The sequence below is a fragment of the Ochotona curzoniae genome, unplaced genomic scaffold (genome assembly GCF_017591425.1).
Source record: "Ochotona curzoniae isolate NIBS_2020 unplaced genomic scaffold, NIBS_Ocur_1.0 contig_4792, whole genome shotgun sequence".
NCBI classification, from domain to species: domain Eukaryota; kingdom Metazoa; phylum Chordata; class Mammalia; order Lagomorpha; family Ochotonidae; genus Ochotona; species Ochotona curzoniae.
Genome location: NW_024466389.1, coordinates 11,579,922 through 11,598,760, shown reverse-complemented (window position 1 = coordinate 11,598,760; position 18,839 = coordinate 11,579,922). Strand labels below are relative to the sequence as shown.

General features: G+C 54.6%; 2 protein-coding genes across 2 annotated transcripts; both read left to right on the top strand.

The window, feature by feature from the left end:
• Nucleotide 1: 1 nt before the first annotated feature.
• Nucleotides 2-6,746, top strand: LOC121161546 (aflatoxin B1 aldehyde reductase member 2-like). Its single transcript, XM_040987995.1, has 7 exons — nucleotides 2-331; nucleotides 2,465-2,652; nucleotides 2,816-2,920; nucleotides 3,433-3,529; nucleotides 3,741-3,840; nucleotides 4,304-4,433; nucleotides 6,366-6,746. The coding sequence occupies exons 1-7, from the start codon at nucleotides 103-105 to the stop codon at nucleotides 6,525-6,527; spliced, it is 1,011 nt and encodes a 336-aa protein (XP_040843929.1). The 5' UTR covers nucleotides 2-102; the 3' UTR covers nucleotides 6,528-6,746.
• A 5,854-nt stretch (nucleotides 6,747-12,600) lies between these two features.
• Nucleotides 12,601-17,618, top strand: LOC121161556 (aflatoxin B1 aldehyde reductase member 3-like). The gene is made up of 7 exons (XM_040988005.1): nucleotides 12,601-12,890; nucleotides 14,604-14,791; nucleotides 14,964-15,068; nucleotides 15,181-15,277; nucleotides 15,481-15,577; nucleotides 16,059-16,188; nucleotides 17,234-17,618. Exons 1-7 carry the CDS (start codon nucleotides 12,677-12,679, stop codon nucleotides 17,393-17,395), a joined length of 993 nt encoding a protein of 330 aa, XP_040843939.1. The 5' UTR covers nucleotides 12,601-12,676; the 3' UTR covers nucleotides 17,396-17,618.
• Nucleotides 17,619-18,839: the final 1,221 nt, after the last annotated feature.

The following is an 18,839-nucleotide window of genomic DNA, read 5'->3' as shown; positions in this document are numbered from 1 at the left end:
ATGCTGCGGGCAGGGTGTCGGGCCTTGGTGTCAGCCGCCGTGGGCTGCCCTGTCGTGGGCTGCGCCGGACTGTCCAGGAAGCTCGAACCGTGCACTGTCGTCATGTCCCGGCCGCTGCAGGCAGCCTCGGGAGCTCGGGCTCGGCCCGCCACGGTGCTGGGCACCATGGAGATGGGGCGCCGCATGGACGCCCCTGCCAGCGCCGCGGCCGTGAGCGCCTTCGTGCAGCGTGGCAACTGCGAGCTGGACACGGCCTTCATGTACGGCGATGGCCAGTCCGAGACCATCCTGGGCGGCATGGGGCTCGGGCTGGGCGGCAGCAGCTGCACAGGTAACCGTGGGCCCCGCTGAGCCCTGCGCCGCGGCCTGCGCCTCAGTGCCCTGCCCACCCCGGGAACCCCAGACGCGGCCCTGGGCTCTTGGTCCCCCGTGTCTTGCAGTTCCAGATAGGGGCGGCTACTTGGCTCCTGCCCGGTCACTACGCTGTAACTTTGTTCTGGAGGTATGGGGGTGTTAGGGTGGGGGGTGTTGAGGGGCTGGGGACAGGGCAGGACACCGAGCGAGCCCTAGAGGTGGCTGGTGATGGTAGCTTGTTGGAGGAGCCACTGGGGAAGGATGTTACAGGGGGAGGCCCCAGCCCTGCACAAACTCAGCTTGGAAATGTAAAGTGTGGCAGGTGGGGGGATGGCCGGCAGACAGGTGCAGCCGGGAGAAACAAGGCCAGAGGCCTGCCTTCACCCGGTGCGGTGGGAAGTCCCGTGTCCTGAGGCCGTTCTCTAGGGAGCTGTGCCCAGGCAGGTGGGCATGGGCAGCCTAGGCCTTGGGCGTGGGCAGCCTAGGCCTTGGTGGGCGTGGGCAGCCTAGGCCTTGGTGGGCGTGGGCAGCCTAGGCCTTGGTGGGCGTGGGCAGCCTAGGCCTTGGTGGGCGTGGGCAGCCTAGGCCTTGGTGGGCATGGGCAGCCTAGGCCTTGCCGTCCAGGGCCCCCAGCTGTGCCCCCTGCACACAGGGAGGGCATTTTTCTGCATTTTCAGGAGTGGATTTTTCTGCTCTGGTCTTTGCCCTGCCACCTTTGAGATGCTGCACTCTGATCAAAGTTCAGTCCTGAGCATGTCTCGAGTGGGGGAGAGCGGGAAGCACCGGAAAGCTTGTTTCCTCCGCCAACCTTCTGCGTGACCTGCTGACAGCCTCCGGTCCTTGGGGTGCACTTAAAAATATGTATTTATTTTATTTTTATTGGAAAGGCAGATTTACAGACAAAAGGAGAAAGAGAGAAAGATCTTTCGTCCACTGGTTCACACCGTAAGTGGCCACAATGGCTGGAGCTGAGCCAATCCAAAGCCAGGAGCTTCTTCAGGGTCACCTACATGGGTGCAGGGTCCCAAGGCTTTGGGCCATCTTCAGCTGCTTTCCCAGGCCACAAGCAGGGCGCTGGATGGGAAGTGGAGCTGCCAAGAGACAAACCGGTGTCCTCTGAGATCCTGGGGCGTGCAAGGTGAGGATTCAGCCACTAAGCCGTTGCCCAGGCCCTGGGTGCACTCTTGTTTGCTCTTCAGAGCAAGTAAGCAGTCCAGCTGGCCATGCAGCCTGCTGGCATTCTCCGCAGGGGAAGAGGCTGTGTTAAATGAACTCACCTCCAAGCTGCATGGAGAGTGGAATACAGTGGTGTGTGTGAGCCGTCCGAGAGCCAGGACTCACATCACTTCCTGCTCTGGGTGCTGTGGTCACCAGGGTTATCTGTCCGAGGTGATTCCAACAGCCTCCATGTTGTCGTGCCTTCTTCCAGCTGGCCCGCTACACCACAGCCAGACTCAGTGGAGACTCAATAGAGCTGCCAGTGCACTTCTCCACTCCCCGGGACCAGCCTCGTAGAAGTCCAGAAGAAGGGCCCTGGTGTGGTAGCCTAGTGGTTAAAGTCCTCGCCTTGTACGCACCAGGATCCCATATGGGTGCTGGTTCTAATCCCGGCAGCCCCGCTTCCCATCCAGCTCCCTGCTTGTGGCCTGGGAAAGTAGCTGAGGATAGCCCAAAGCCTTGGGACCCTGCACCTGTATGAGAGACCTAGAGGAGACTCCTGGCTCCTGGCTTTGGATCGGTGCAACTCCAGCCATTGCGGTCACATAGAGAGTGAATCATCAGATGGAAGGTCTTCCTCTCTGTCTCTCTCCTCCTGTCTATATATATCTGACTTTGTAATAAAAATAAGTAAATCTGAACGTTCTGAACACTGTGTTGCTTCATCTCTGTTCTCTCAGGCTCAATGCCCAAGGGCTGGCAGAGCCAGCAGTTTCGGGACCCGTGGGGTTCACTAACCAAGTTAACCCAGTATCCTCCCCTGTGGGAACAGGCATTCTTACTGTCACTCCCCATTTTACAGACTGGAGGATCGAGGCTCGGAGGATACAGGGTGTCCGTGTGGGTGGGTTGCTTGTGCGATTCTCTCTACTACTGCATTCTTCCTCCCCAGTGAAAATTGCCACCAAGGCCAACCCTTGGGATGGGAAGTCCCTGAAGCCTGAGAGTGTGCGGAACCAGCTGGAGACGTCGCTGCAGCGGCTGCAGTGTCCACGGGTGGACCTCTTCTATCTGCATGCACCTGACCATGACACCCCCATAGAAGAGACGCTGCGTGCCTGCCACCAGCTGCACCAGGAGGTGAGGGAGGCCCGGCCCCCGGGGCAGACTGTACCCCTCATCCTGCTGCCGCCAGGAGAGCCAAGGGAGGGACCAGGGCAGGCTAGCCAGGGGTGCCCCCTGGTCCTGTCCCCGTCCTGGCTTCCTGTCTTGCACAAGTTCTGAGCACAGCCTGTTCCCACAGGGCAAGTTCGTGCAGCTGGGTTTGTCTAACTATGCTTCCTGGGAGGTGGCTGAGATCTGCACCCTGTGCAGGAAGAACAGCTGGATCCAGCCTACTGTGTACCAGGTGAGGGCCAGGATCCCCTTGTCCTCAGACAAACCCTGGGCCCGCACAGCCCTGAGCAAAACCTGTAGCTGGCTCCCAGGGACCCTAAGCTTACCGTCCCAGCTCATTGCCTTCCTTCTCCATGTGGGTGTTCACATCAGCCTGACACGACTCCACTCAGTGCTTGTGGTTCACAGTGGGCATCTGTAAGCACACACACGCCCGTCACGGAACCTACTTAGCACTGTATCCTGTCACCTTGTCAAGTTTAAAGCTGACACTAACATCTCAGAGGCGCAGAGACCTTGTCAGTCTCCTCCTGGTGGTAGATCCAGCGTCTGGCACCTGATGGGTACCCACAGGTGTTTCTGGAAAGGTGACCCAGCCTGGTTTCACCTAGCTCTCCTCCAGCCCATCCCACAACCAGTGAGACTAGAAATACTGCTGTGGTCTTGGGTAGAGCATTTGAAACAAGAAGGGAGAGGTCCCTCTTCTGGCCACTGTCCCGCTGCACCCGGCACCTCTCCCCGCAGGGCATGTACAACGCCACCACCCGACAGGTGGAGAAGGAGCTGTTCCCCTGCCTCAGGCACTTTGGGTTGAAGTTCTACGCCTACAACCCCTTGGCAGGTACGCGCTGTACAGGACTCAGACTCTTCCTGGGCTCCTTGAGTGGGAGGGCAGGTCTGGCCCCATCCTTGCTGCTGCTGCTGCCCAAGCAATGCCCAGTCCAAACATGGGAAACAGAGGCCCTGAAAAGTGGTGGGGCCGCTGCCTCCTTCCATGCTAGGAGCCTCTGGGAGGATCCTGGGCTAGGGGTCTGATGGCAAGCTTCCTGCAGGCGGGCTGCTGACCGGCAAGTACCAATACGAGGACAAGGATGAAAAACAGCCCGAGGGCCGCTTCTTCGGGAATAATTGGGCTGAGGCCTACAGGAATCGGTGAGCTGTGCTGTCTGTGTCCAGATTGCGGGGGGTGTTCACCTGCTTTTAGGGTCCCTTCCCACCTGCACCTCCCTCTGTGAAACAATGAATTCCGAGGTTCCTTCTGCTTTCCTCAGGTCCTTTGTGAGGAATGGGCATCCCAGGACCACGTGACCTTCCAGGTCCTAGCTCTGTCCTGAGCAGTCAACTGCCAGGAAAGAAGTACAACTGGGACTAGAGGCTCAGGAGGCCTGGGCTCTGCCCTGTCCCAGCTCCCTTGTCTGTGCTCAGTCACAGGACAGTGGGTGTGGCTCTCAGGACCAGAGATGTCATCAGAGCCAATGGGGAAGGAGCCAGCGGCCTGGGGAGGCCCCTTTTTACAGCAGGTGTGGAGTGGGTCAGCTGCCTGTTTGGCTGTTTGGCTTGCCCTCCGGTATCATCCCATGGGTGTGACCCTGTGCCACTTTTCCTCTCTGCCCAGCTACTGGAAAGAGGAACACTTCAAGGGCATCGCCCTGGTGCAGAAGGCCCTGCAGGCTGCGTATGGCTCCAGCGCCCCCAGCTTGACCTCGGCCGCCATCCGCTGGATGTACCACCACTCCCAGCTGAAGGTAACCCCGCTGTCCTGGGCGTGCGACTCCTGTTCTTTTGGGGAGCCACACTTACTGTTAGAGGATTGCTTCTGCTGAAATCTCACTTTCTCCCAGTACCCATGAGTATCCATTCTGCTTTTATCTCTTCCCATCTAAGTGCCTTGGGTTGTTGTGGGTTTTTTTTTTTTTGAACTTTTGAATTTTATAGTACAGTTTTGTAGAGTCTGGGATTCCCCCACTCCAAAATCCCACTCCCTGACGGATTCTCCCCACGTTATAACTGTAAAGTCCTTCATAAGGAATCATGATTCCATCAGTCTGTTGTTTAAGTGTGCCCAGACAAGTGCCTTGGTTTTTGTTTTTCTTAAAGATTTATTTTATTTTGGGCCTGGTGTGGTAGCCTAGTTTCTAAAGTCCTCACCTTGCTTACCCTAGGACCCAATATGGGTGCCGCTTCATAACCCGACTGCTCAACTTCCCTTCCAGCTCGCTGCTTGTGGCCTAGGAAAGCAGTTGAGGACGGGCCAGAGCCTGGGGACCCTGCACCCACGTGGGAGACATGGAGGAAGCTCTTGGCTCCTGGTTTCTGGCTTTGGATTGGTTCAGCTCTGGCTGTTGTGGCCACTTGGGAAATGAACCAGCAGATGGAAGATCTTTCTCTCTGTATCTCCTTCTCTCTGTAAATCTGACTTTCCAATGAAAAGTAAATAAAATATATTTTTTAATTTTTATTTTTACTTGGAAGGCAGAGTTATAGAGAGTAGGAAAGACAGAGGTCTCTCTCCACTAGTTCACTCCCCAGATGGCCACAGCAGCCAGGAGAAAGAAGCCTCCTACGTGTCTCCACGTGGATGCAGAGACCTGAGGAGCTGTGCCATCCTCTGCTGCTTTCTCAGGCCATATGCAGGGAGCTGGATCATAAGTAGAGCAACTGAGACTTGAACCAGGTCCATATGGGATACCAACATTAACGGCAGAAGCCTAGTCTATATACCACAATGCCAATCCCACATAACGTGCCTTTAATCAGGGACACACAACTAGGAGTCTGTGTGACCCATTAGTCTTCTTGCTAGGAGCTAGGATTTCTCCATCTCGTCTTGGGAGCAACTTGCTGCCAGTTTCCACCTTGGGCCAGGGACAGAACAGTACCTTCTGTATTCAACAGTACTTCGAGTCTGAGTCCCATCAGAATGCTGGGGTGACATCCCAGAGGGGGTACCTGGCTGTGGCTTTCCACCTGTGCCCCATGCACGCCGGGCAGAGGCGGTGGTGATGGCTCAAGAGGCTGACTCCCTGCCACCTGCAGGGGAGGCCTGGAAGGAATTCTGGCTCCTGGCCTGCCCAGCTCCAGAAGGCTCATAGCAGCTTCTGGGAGTGAGCTAGCCTGCGGGAATCCTCTTCCTGTTTCTCAAATCATAATTTTAAAAGTTCATTAAAAATGGAATGAAAAGATAAGTTGATATAATAAGAGGATTTTAAAGTCATGCATATCAAGACCTTCCAAAGGTTCACAGAATAGGTGCTGTTCTCAACCATTTGTGCACTGACTTCAAAATTTTGTTGTGCCAAGTGAACATACTTTTTACAGCCAGTGTCCATGACCTCCTTGATTCCCCCTCATGTGTCATCAAGGCTCACTAGGGCACGCTGAGGGCTGTGTGTGATCTCTCACTCCCCTGACCACACTGAGAGTGGAGGACACGCAGACTCAGAGAGGGTAACTAGCTAAGCCATGTTTGCTCAGCAGCTGGGTGGCAGGACTGGGCTCTGGATGAAGGTCTGTGTGGGTGAGCAGGTGGTCCCAGGGACAAGGACACAGGCAGGGAGTGACAAAGCCACTGCTGCCCAGGCCCCTTGAGTCCTCTCTGGCCCATGGACCCAGAGCTGGGTGGGCAGCAGGACCAGGCAATGAGTGCTATGTGAACTGACGTGTGCTGTTCCCTTCAGGGCACTCACGGGGACGCAGTCATCTTGGGCATGTCCAGCCTGCAGCAGCTGGAGACGAACCTGGCGGCCGTGGAGGAGGGACCCCTGAAGTCAGAAGTCGTGGAGGCTTTTGACCAAGCCTGGAACCTGGTTGCCCATGAATGTCCCAACTACTTCCGCTAAGCCCCAGTGGCACATGTGTCCCAGCCTACGTGACACCCACTGAACCTCTCTGCCTTTCATTGACTGGGTATGGTCTCCGCAGGCTGTCTGGTCCCTGCCTGCTCCTCTAGACTGCCCTGCCTTGTGCCTTTACAGTGTGGGAGGCTGAGGCCGAGCCCCACACAGCAGGTCCTGTGGAATAAAGCTGCCCTGCCCTGGCTGCAGCTGGGCTCAGGTGAACCCACCAATGTGTCTGCTCTGCTGCTTGCAGCTTGTTTCCTGCCTGCCCTGGGCCGCTGATAGCTGGGCTGAGCAGAGCCTGGGTCTTCAAGGGCAGATGTTGGGAACGGTGTCCCCAGTCCTCATCCCAGTTCCTGCCTGAACTCCCAGCAGCTGAGAGGCACTCAGCCTCCTCACAGTGAGAAGGGGCCACCCCCCTGCCGCAGGTCAGCACTGCCTCTGACCCCCTCCCAGCGCTCAGCAGTGGGACCTTTGGGGGAGGTCATGCCCTGAGCACCAGCAGCAACAGCAGCTGTAAGTGCCGTCAGGAGGTCAGCCCCTTCTTCCTGTCCCATCTCACTGGTGGCTTTACTCCTCCATTGTCCCGGCCTCCTGCTCTTGGCGGCGGAGCACTGGCAGTCAGGTCCACACTGCCCTCAGTTGGTCCTACAAGGCTGTGCAGCAGAGTGCTGGGCCTGAGGTTGCTGTTGAGCCAACTCTGCAGGCCTGTGCGGGGCTGGGGCTTTCCAGGCAGGTTGAGGGCAGGCAGTGGACACTGCAGCACTTGGAGCTGTCTCTAGAAGTGATGCAGGGGCTCGCTCAGGAATCCAGACGCAAGCCAGGACTCAAAGCCTCCGATCTACCTAGAGTCCCATTTGTGGTCTACAGGGGCACACCACAACACCACATTCCCACCAGAGCTTTATTCTGTAATGGTAAAGGTTGCCCCCTCAGATGTTCCCCCGCAGCCCACACAAAGTGTGGTGACTGTCAGTTACTGTTGCCCAAGAGGCCACTGCCAGAGTGAGTGCACGTGGTGTCGGTCGCCCTAGGGATCCAACGACTCGAATGCAGTTCTCACCAACATCCCAGCTAGTTTCGTTGGCTTTACACTGAAATGAATCCTAAAAATCATATGGAAATTCAAGGGACCCAGAAGAGCCAAAATAATCTTGAAAAACCAAACCCAAGGCCTCACACTTCCTGATTTCCAGCTTACGGCACAGTGAGCGTCTGTCCCACCTTCACACCCCACTGGGGCGGCCACACCCCCTAACCGAGAACCCGCGGCGTGGAGTTCGGCTCTGTGCCCAGTTCCCTCTCCTGCCAGTGCACACTCCAGGAGACAGCTCGAGTGTTGGGAAGTTGGGGCCCTGCTTCCCACCTGGGAGAGTGAACTTGAATTAAGAAAATTCTAGCTTCTTCTGGCTTCAGCCTGGCCCGGCCCTGGCTGTTGGCAGCATCTGGGGAATAAAGTAGCAAAAACTTTCTCAAAAAGTGTTAAGGCACCTTTGAATACCAGGAAGGAAAAACGGCAGGCAAAATGTGAGGAAAATTTAAAAAAAATCATTTTCCTTCTGTTCAGCTTTTGGCATTCTATTCACGTTCTAGCAAAAACTGTAACGCTGTGACGTGGTTCTAAATGCATGTGGAGAAGAAATTTACGATTGTTCAGGAAGAGTTAAAAAGATGGTCTGTAAGGCTTGATAGTTTACTCAGTGAAACCATCAATAGACTGTTACATTATGTAAATAGAGGAATTAAAGCAGCCACTGTGGAGCTGGGAGAAAGAGATAAAAATCAGAACTATGTTTTTTTTCCAAGTTATTTTTTTATTATATTTTTGACAATCTTTACATAGTTAATTAGGGTAAAAAGGTTCAAAGGCTATAGGGAAGTGGGTTAGACTATTATTTCCATATTGTTTCCTTCATGTATCTGAGGGGTTTAGGGGGATATTGAGGGAGAAGCCCCACCGAGTTTCCCACCCACCCCAGGTCCCGGATGTGGGGCATGCTCTGAGATACTTGCTCAAGTGGCTCTGATAGTTCACCAGTTATAAATCTGCTGGGGTCCGTGCAGTGGGTGTGGATGGCACGAAGGTGTGACGAGAACAGCTCCCCTGTGTGGCAAGGCCTGGGGGAGTTTCCAGCTGTTAGGCAAGGCCCAGCGGATTTCTCTCTAACCACCTTGACACAGTTTCACCACATTTTTGCATGGACACTCAAGCACCCCACTAAGAATTCTGTAATCTATTGAGGCATTGTTTGCCCCTGTGGGATGGCTTTTATCACCAACGTGAGCTTGAGAGTTAATGTTATTGATAATGTCTTGGTGAGTGGGCCTTTAACTGTGCACAGGAGTACAATTAAACCCATGCCATTTCTGGACACCTTATTGTGTACCTACCCACTGCCCTGAAATCGGGCCCAGGCATATAGCACACCTTCTGGGAAGGGGCTTGAAAATATCCTAAATATTAATGCAAGTGATGGGAGTGAGAGCTGAAACTGCTATGGCAGTAAGTATAGTTATTGTTATCTCAAGGGTTAGCCTGTCTTTGCAATTTTTTTGGAACATAGAAAATGTAACTGTTTTAGCCGCTTTTATAATTTTTAGCTAGAGGAATTAAGGATGCTTTTATTAACAAAAAATGCTTTTGATTATTGTCTTATTGTTCATGGGGTTGTAGCAGTCTATAGTTGTAGGGGGATTTTAACATTTGAAGTTTCTGTTTTAGATTTTAAGTTTTTCCCTTGTAACCTATTTCCCCATTAAATAATAGGTAAATTGCAGAAATAAAAATGTGGTAGGAATATGCTACTGATTAGCAGGTAATCGCATGTGCCTTGGCCTTGGAGTCCTGGCTGTTGCTCCATGGCTACTGTTGAAGAATGAATAATAGCTTGCTTTGAAGAATATGAATACAGTATTTTGCAGAATTATCTTTCGGGGCACCTGCTTAGCCTTGAAGTGCAGACGGAGTGACCAAATGTCTGTACATGCCCCCTTAGTCTTGAAGTAAAAATAGAATAGTTGCTTGTGCAGAAGCTTGAGAAGGGTTTTGAGTAAATAAAAAGGACAGTTTTTTCTTGAGCTGTTGTGAGAATGCACCAAGTGTCTGTGTCTGTGTCTTTCTGTATCGCCGACTCCACGCACCCTTCCCGAGCTCCGAACTCAGCTGGAGCTGGACTCCGGCATAAATCGCTACCAGTCTCGCCACTTGGAGCACAGTGAGGTTGTTGAAGAATCCACTGATTGACACAGTCCATCAAAGAGTCTCCATTTGCCCAGTATTTCGCTGCCAACATATAGCTGAGGTGGTTGATTGACTTGTTCTGTCTTTTCTTGGTTAGGGTTCTGAGTCTGGCATTTCGATTGGGGAGATACCTAAAAAAACTTTGAGATGTTCTTAGACCAGATTCTTGTATGTACTAGCAAGTACAGGGCCCGGCACAGTCCATCGTCCTGATCAGTTGGTGGTTGCAATTGCTGGGTTAGTTTGTTTTCAGCCCCGACTTCCACTGGAACCAATGGGTGTTGCAGTCCAGCCTGGCAGAACTGTGTTTCACAACATAGGCTTCATCAACGACAAAAGCAACACTACGAGCCGCTCAGCTCAGTGCCCAGCGAGCCCGGGCCCTGGCACATAGCCAGCTCAGTGCCCAGTGAGCCCTGGCACGTAGCCAGCTCAGTGCCCAGCGAGCCCGGGCCCTGGCACGTAGCCAGCTCAGTGTCCTCTTCTTTACACGAGGAACTGATCCCTGTATCCTGCTCCATAACTCTGTCTTTGCAATAAATAAGTCTTTAAAACACATCACGTCCTCCTGTGGCTGCGTGTTGCGCTCGTGCTGGCTGCGTGTTCACGTCTCCCACAGCTTCACAGAGTTGGTTGTTGATTGTTGACAAGCGTTCTGCGATGACCTCAGGCCAGGGCTGCAGGCTCCTGTTCACCTGTGGCCTTGGCAGTTTCTTCTTTGCTCCATATGTTGGTGCTCTGAGGCCAGTTCTGTTTGCATTTAGTATCTCCTTTTTTTATTAAAAAAAAAAAAAGGTTTTGCTTTTTTATCCAATCAGAAAGTATCTTGAGAGCACTCTATCATTTATATTTAAGGTAATTATTGATAAGATTGGATTTGGATATATCTTGCTGTTTGTTTTCTATCTGTTCATTGGCCCTTTATTTCTTTAAAAAATAATAATGATTGCCTGCCTCCTTTTGCGTGACTTTTACGTCTAGCTTGCTTTGGTGGCTGAATGTTTTTTGGTTCTTGTTCTTGTATTTTCAGTGGTTGAAAACTTGTTCCATTGTGGGGGATAACCCTACTGCAGTTGCCACCAAATGGGCGCCAGTTCGAATCCCGGCAGCTCCACTTCCCATCCAGCTCCCTGCCTGTGGCCTGGGAAAACAGTCGAGGACGGCCCAGAGCCTTGGGACCCTGCAACCGCGTGGGAGACCCTGAAGAAGCTCCTGGCTCCTGGCTTCAGATCGGCTCAACTCCAGCTGTTGCCGTCACTTGAGGAGTGAATCATTGGATGGAAGATCTTCCTCTCTGTTTCTCCTCCTTTCTGTATATCTGACTTTGCAATAAAATAAATATTTTTTAACAATTTAAATTTTACTTTGTTTTCATCCCTTTTTTGCTGTTTTGATTTTTTTTTTTTTAAGATTTATTCATCTTCCATCTGTTCATTCACTCCCCAGATGGCCACAGTGACTAGCGCTGAGTCAGGCTGAAGTCAATCCCAGGAGCTTCTTCCTGGTCTCCCATGTGGGTTCATGGACCCAGGACACTGCTTTCTTAGGGACATTAGTAGGGAGCTGGATCGGAAGTGCAGCAGCCAGGAGTGAACCGAGGCTTATCTGGGAGGCCAGGGTTGGGCGCAGCAGCTCCACTGTCTGGCTCCTGTCCAGGGTTTTCTTGCAGAAATTGTTACATAAGAGGATTCAGACATGTCCGACTTTGTTCAGCTGTTGACCTGCATCCAAGCCTTGTACCTCTCAGCAGTTAGCTCACTTCGCTAAAGGCACCTCAGTATGCATCGCTCTGGTGGATCCAAGCAACACTTGGTCCGTTCCCATCCATTAGCGCTCACAAGGGACCGTAACGGCCTGCTCATAGGGGGCAGTGGGCTTGCCTTTCACGTGGGCAAACGGCTAGGAATGAGATAAATGTGGTGTGAACAGTGTAAACTCAGAGAATGGAATTCTGTAATGAAGAGGAAAGTTTGGCCCTGGGGTGTAGCACGAGTTTCCACCAGTTTCCCGAACACTTGAAACAGTCCCTGTGCAGAGGACGGGTGTGGAACCTTCGGCAGCCTCAGCCTCCGGCGGGGAGGTGGGGAGGCCACACGGCAGGTGCACGACGCTCCGGGTCACCTGCCCACTCCAAGGGATAGGTCCTAAAGCCCACCCCAGTCCATCTGTGGGGTCCACACGCGGGAAGCCACGGCTATGCTGACAGAGAGCGGGAGTGGACACCACAGTCAACGCGAGGGAGAAGCACAAATGACGGACACACGCTCGCGCGTCCCCCAAACCGGACCCTTCCATCACCTACCGACCACACCGCGGCGCGCCCCGCCCACCACTCTAGGCCCCGCCCACGCCGGCGGCGCACCCCGCCCACATCTGCTGCGCTCATCCCCACCCTGGTTGGCCCCGCCCAGGCCTGAGGAACGTTCCGCCCAATATTCTGCCCCCTGCCTGCCCCGACGGGGCGCCCCGCCCACTACCGCCCAACGGCCACGCCCACCACTCTGCGCCCCGCCCACCACTCTGCGCCCCGCCCACACCTGCCGCGCTAATTCCCCCCCCCCCCCCCCGGATTCGCCCTGCCCACGACAGTGGAACGCTCCGCCTGCCACCCAACTTCGTTCCGCCCCTCTCCCATCCTTATACCGCGGTGCGACACGCCCACACCCGCTCAGGGCTCGCCCCGCCCACCAAACTGCGCCCCGCCCCGCACTCGCCCCACCTACCACTCTGCGCTGGCCACGCCCCGCGGAGCGCCCCGCCCCGCACTCGCCACGCCCCTCCCACACTTTGCTCGCCCCGCCCACTGCTTCCTTCCGCCCTGGAAGGACTATGCCTGGACTTTCAGAACTTGTGGTCGCCGACAACTTGCAGCTGCATTGCAGAGGTCCCAGAATCCACAGCCTCCGCCACCATGTCCTGTCCGATGCCGCAGCGCCAACCCGCCACCATACTGGGCGCTATGGAGATGGGACAACGCCTGGATGCCCCTGCCAGCGCCGCGTTGGTGCACGCCTTCCTGGATCGCGGCCACAAGGAGATCGACACGGCTTTCATCTACACTGACGGCCAGTCTGAGACCATTCTGGGCGGCCTGGGGCTCGGGCTGGGCAGCGGCGACTGCAAAGGTAACTGTGACCCTGAGCCATGAGCCGTGCACTGCTGATGCTGTCTAGGAACCTGAGCCAGCCATGCACTGACCACAGCGGGTGCTGACCACCCTGCACCAGCTGCTCTGGGAAACCCAGGTTGATTCTGCCCAGATGCATAGAGGGTCCTTGTCCTCACTTCCTTCCCTCACTTCCTCCCAGGATCCACTACCCAGTGTCATTTTAGCCCGGTCTATCCTGGAACTCTTAGGCTAAGCCTCCTGAGGGGGGCACTGAATACCCAGGAACCTGGCACAGGCTGCCTCTCCTCCAGACACCCCAGGTGACCCTCAACCCAGGCCTACTGGACCCTGCCCTTCACACCCTGGCATGATTGCTGCAATACCATCATAATTGATACATAGTACAGATCTGCTTCCTCCCTGGCCCACACTGCCCCCTCTGCAGGGCTCAACTTTGCTCCCAAACACACTGTTGGGTCGGCAGTGCCATGAACATCTTGGAGCCATGGTGGCCCCTGCACAGCATGGGGTGGGGGCAGTGTCTGGTGCCTCTCCTGCCAGTGTCAGTCTGAAGCTACAGGTTGCAAATCCCTCCTCCAGCTCAGCACTGAGCATGCCCAGCAGGGAACTTGTCCCAGGGAGGCATGAAGAAGGCTGGTCAGAGAAGGGAACGCTGTTCTTCCAGAGGGTAGAAGGTAGCGGTGGGAGTGCTAGGGAAGAGGGGCTGCAGGCTGGGCTGGGGTGTGCCATGGCTTGAGACTGGTGGAGCCATGGGTGACTTAGGGGTCCTGGGTGAAGTGGTGAGTACTCCCCACCAAGATGAGAGGCTGTGGGAGGGGCTGGAGCCCTGCCTGGCAGGTCACATAGGGGCCTCATGAGGGGCAGGTGGAAATACTCCTCCTGGGAGGGGCTAGATCCACCTGGCAGGTGCAGTGAGAACTCAGCAGTGTCAGCAATGTCAATGTTGTGTGTTGGCACCTTAACCTCCTTCCCTGGAGAGGCATGGCCGGGTGGAGTCTTACCCCTAATCCCACTGCTCTGAGGCACCTGCATCTCAGGGGACCCTCCCTCTACACACCCTGCCTGCCTCCCAGGACAACTCACATCTGGTCCCTATTGTTGCTGCTGATTCTTTTCCTAAAGTTGCTGGTGTCCTAATCAAATCCTTCTGCCCCCTCCTTGAGGCTGGGTCACTGGGCCACAGTCGTCTTGGTTAGATCCAGAAAGAGTGGAGGATGATGGAGGAATGGAAATGTCCCCAGTGAGTGTCACCAAACCTCCTCTCTTCCAGGTCAGAGGTCCCCATGCCCAGTGCTCCTGCCCCTGGCCTCTGCCTGGACCCCAGCTCTGGAGTGAGCTTCCTCCAGTTCCTAGGCAGCAGCCTTTGCCTTCCCTGTGGACTCTGGGAGTCAGACTCCAAGGAAGCTCCTGAGGTCCCATGTGGCCTTGTCCCCCTGTGCCCTGGGCTCCCTGAGCATCTTGTGCCTTGCCCTGCTTCCTAAACTCTCAGCAGGTGCTCATCCCTCGGCACCTCGTGACAGGTGCAGCCTGTTCCTCAGCCATGGTGCAGGTGAAAGGACTGAGGCTCAGAGAGACCTGGGAACCTTCTGCAGGACCCAGAGCTATGAGGGCAGAGCTGAGGACAGTCAGCTGTGTCTCTGCACTGTTGCACTGGACCCAGGACAGTGTGTGACAATTTACTCTGACCTCCATGTCTGATGTCTTGTAGTTAAAATTGCCACCAAGGCCCTTCCAATGGATGGAAGGACCCTGAAGCCTGACAGTGTGCGGTATCAGCTGGAGACTTCGCTGAAGCGGCTGCAGTGTCCAAGGGTGGACATCTTCTACCTGCACATGCCTGACCACAACACCCCCATAGAAGAGACGCTGCGTGCCTGCCATGAGCTGCACAAGGAGGTGAGAGTGACATTGCCCCCAGGAGCAGACTGCCCCACTTCATCCTGAACCCTGGGATAATGCAGCCAAGAGGACAGTCCCTGAGATTTTCTGGGGATATGATCTCACCCTGTGTGTCCCCCTCCTGGTCCCCTGTGCAGCTCTGGATTCTAAGCAGAGCCTCTCCCCACAGGGCAAGTTTGTGGAGCTGGGTGTCTCCAACTATCCTGCCTGGCAGGTGGCCGAGATCTGCACCCTGTGCAAGAAGAATGGCTGGATCCAGCCCACTGTGTACCAGGTGAGGGCTGGCTACAGGGCTGTGCTGAGCTAAGATGTCTGTGCAGAATGAGGTATTTTGCTCAGACAGGGTACTTTGGCTCCCGTTCTGTGGCTGGTTCCTCTCTCCACAGGGCATGTACAATGCCATCACCCGGATGGTGGAGAAGGAGCTGTTCCCCTGTCTCAGGCACTTTGGATTGAGGTTCTATGCCTTCAACCCTTTGGCCGGTACGTGGTGCCCTGGACACAGGGAACCCTCAGTCAGGGAGCAGCAGCCTCGCCCATCTCTGCTGCTGCTGCCCAAGGGATGACTTGGAGCAAGTCAAGGATGCAGCTGCTACATCCCTTTATGCTCTGGGCCTCCCCACCTGAGGGGTCTGGTGGTCTCCGGGAGAGTCTTGAGCCATGGGTCTGATGGCACCTTCCTGCAGGGGGACTGCTGACTGGCAGATACAAGTACGAGGACAAGGAGAAAGAGCCCGAGGGCCGCTTCTTTGGGAGTAAATGGTCTGAGGTCCTCAGGAATCGGTGAGCTGGGGGGGGGGGGGTTCAATGTGGATGGGGGCGTTTGGGGGTGGGCAGGAAGGTTCCCTCTAGCTAAAGTACAGTATTGAGGCTCCTTGAGGAGAAGACTGCCTGCCACCTGCATTACTGTTTTTCTTGTGGTGTCCAAAAATGTGCATCCCAGGACCACGTGGTCCTCTAAGTCCTAGCTCTGTCCTGAGCAGTCAGCGGCCAGTCAGGAAGGAGAACTGTGGTTGGGGCTCAGGAAGCCTGGGCCATGCCCCACCCAGTCTCAGGTCCCTTGACTGCACTTGGTCACATGGGGGCAGGTGCTTGACTCTCAGGTCCAGAGTTGTCTTTGGGGCCTCTGGGTGGGAGCCAGCAGCCTGGGGAGGACCCTCTATGCAGCAGGTGTGCACTGGGTTGGCTGCCTTGGTTGTTTGGATGAGTCCTCAAGTGTCACCCTCATGAGTGTGTCCCTGTGTCCCTGGCCCCACCTGCCCAGCTACTGGAAGGAGTGTCACTTCAAAGGCATCGCCCTGGTGCAGAAGGCCCTGCAGGCTGCGTATGGCTCCAGCGCCCCCAGCATGATCTCAGCTGCTTTCCGCTGGATGTACCACCACTCCCAGCTGAAGGTAACCCAGTGCTCACTTCAGCAGCACATACCCTAAAATTGAAGGTAACCCTGCTGGGCAGAGCATGCAGTATCTGCTCCTTTATGGGAGCCCAAAAGGGGTGGCTAGAAAGGCTGTCATACCTCCTGATGAAATTTCATTTTTTCATTCTGTTATTTTGAGTTATTTCCAGTGCACTTTCTTACATAAATGCTGAGTTTTGTGCTAAGGGCTCCCAAACATGAAGCTAAATAGGACTTAGACCTTATGCACCTGCTTTTCCAGGTTGTTGCTGACAGATATTATCAGGATTGCAATGTTAGCTGCAAGCCCCATCCATCTCACTCCTCTGTTGGGAGCTGGGATTGGTGTCTCTCCTGTCATTCTTACTGGGGAGACATGCCCTGTGTTCCTGGGGCTTGGCTCCCAACCCTGCCCAGCCTGGGCTGCTGCAGGCTTTAGGAGAGTGAACCAATGGACAAAAGTCATCCCCCACCAGTCTGTTCCTTTGACTCTTGATCTCTCAAATAAAATAATTACAAAAATGCTTGTGCAGAGTGCAATTAAAGATATATCTACTTGATTCATACAAAATCTGAAAGTCATAAATAGCATGAGTTTTCAAGCATTTAATGGATGTGTATTAGGAACATCTATGCATGGATTTTAAAATTTGATTGTACCAAGTGAACATGTATTCCACTTCCTTTGATTCCCCCTCATGTGTCATCAAGGCTCACTAGGGCACGCTGAGGGCTGTGTGTGATCTCTCACTCCCCTGACCACACTGAGAGTGGAGGACACGCAGGCTCAGAGAGGGTAACTAGCTAAGCCACGTTTGTTCAGCTGCTGGGTGGCAGGACTGGGCTCTGGACGAAGGTCTATGTGGGTGAGTAGGTAGTCCCAGGGACAAGGACACAGGCAGGGAGTGACAAAGTCACAGCTGCCCAGACCCCTGGGGTCCTCTCTGGCCCATGGACCCTGAGCTGGGCAGGCAGGAGGGCTGGGCAGTGAATGTGACTACAGCCCCTGTGCTGCGTGAGCTGACATGTGCTGTTCCCTGCATGGCACCCACAGGGATGCGGTCATCCTGGGCGCGTCCAGCCTGCAGCAGCTGGAGACGAACCTGGTGGCCGTGGAGGAGGGGCCCCTGAAGTCAGAAGTCGTGGAGGCTTTTGACCAAGCCTGGAACCTGGTTGCCCATGAATGTCCCAACTACTTCCGCTAAGCCCCAGTGGCACATGTGTCCCGGCCTACGTGACACCCACTGAACCTCTCTGCCTTTCATTGACTGGGTATGGTCTCCGCAGGCTGTCTGGTCCCTGCCTGCTCCTCTAGACTGCCCTGCCTTGTGCCTTTACAGTGTGGGAGGCTGAGGCCGAGCCCCACACAGCACGTCCTGTGGAATAAAGCTGCCCTGCCCTGGCTGCAGCTGGGCTCGGGTGAACCCACCAATGTGTCTGCTCTGCTGCTTGCAGCTTGTTCCCTGCCTGCCCTGGGCCGCTGATAGCTGGGCTGAGCAGAGCCTGGGTCTTCAAGGGCAGATGTCAGGGAGGGTGTCACTGGGGTCTCCCCAGTCCTCATCCCAGTTCCTGCCTGAACTCCCAGCAGCTGAGAGGCACTCAGCCTCCTCACAGTGAGAAGGGGCCAACCCCCTGCCGCAGGTCAGCGCTGCCTCTGACCCCCTCCCAGCGCTCAGCAGTGGGACCTTTGGGGGAGGTCATGCCATGAGCACCAGCAGCAACAGCAGCTGTAAGTGCCGTCAGGAGGTCAGCCCCTTCTTTCTGTCCCCATCTCACTGGTGGCTTTACTCTGCCATGGTCCCAGCCTCCTGCTCTTTGTGGCGGAGCACAGGCAGCCAGGTCCACACTGCCCTCAGTTGGTCTTAGGAGGCAGCAGAATCCTCAGTTGGTCAATCCTCATGTGGTTAAACATGCAGGCCGGGGGCTTTCCAGGCAGTGAGCGCTGCCCACGCTTGGAGCCTCTCTCTTTTTTTTCCTCTTTGGTGAAATTTTCGGGAAATCTGTGTTTCCTTGTTGTTGTTGTTTGTCTTTATCTCTAATTTGTTTTCATTGAGAGGAATGCATGCCCATGTGTGCCTCTGATTACAGTGGGAAGGACACCTATTTCAGTGTTTTTTTTTTTGTCCCGTTTCCACTTCGAAGGAAGGGAAGAGGGCTGCTCCTTGCTACAAACTACTTGAGTACTGGGGAAGGGGTCAGTCCTTGATGATGACCTTGAGACCTGAATGAGGGTGTTATTTGAGTGGTCTTGATAGCCCCAAGATATTATTGATTTCTTTGCTCTAGGGTTGAGAAAAATCTTTTCAAAGTCTACTTGTTGATAAAATCTACACTAATGCTCCCACAGATCCAGAAACATGCAGCCAAGCTTGGCCAAGAGAGTTTTCCAACCTGTTCTGCTTTCTGTCCTCATCTAATGAGGCAGTTGACATATCCTGTTGGCCTAGATGAGTTGGCTGTCATGTTCCCTGTGTGCGTCTGGACATGCAGTCCACTGCACAGGTAGCAGCCACTGAGAAGGCCCAGTTCTGATGCATGCACTCCAAGGTTAGATTACATATCCTGTGATTTTCTTTGTGGCTGGGGTCTGAGTCGAGTCCAGTTGGCGAGTCCTCAAGAAAAGTCCTTGGGGTGCCCTCAGACTTGACT

Coding starts and splice junctions, on each gene's coding strand:
- LOC121161546 (XM_040987995.1), top strand. CDS start 103: ATGTCCCGGCCGCTGCAGGCAGCCTCGGGAGCTCGGGCTCGGCCCGCC. Junction 2,653..2,815: donor GCCACCAGCTGCACCAGGAG/GTGAGGGAGGCC, acceptor CTGTTCCCACAG/GGCAAGTTCGTGCAGCTGGG. Junction 4,434..6,365: donor ACCACCACTCCCAGCTGAAG/GTAACCCCGCTG, acceptor TGTTCCCTTCAG/GGCACTCACGGGGACGCAGT.
- LOC121161556 (XM_040988005.1), top strand. CDS start 12,677: ATGTCCTGTCCGATGCCGCAGCGCCAACCCGCCACCATACTGGGCGCT. Junction 12,891..14,603: donor GGGCAGCGGCGACTGCAAAG/GTAACTGTGACC, acceptor GATGTCTTGTAG/TTAAAATTGCCACCAAGGCC. Junction 16,189..17,233: donor ACCACCACTCCCAGCTGAAG/GTAACCCAGTGC, acceptor TGTTCCCTGCAT/GGCACCCACAGGGATGCGGT.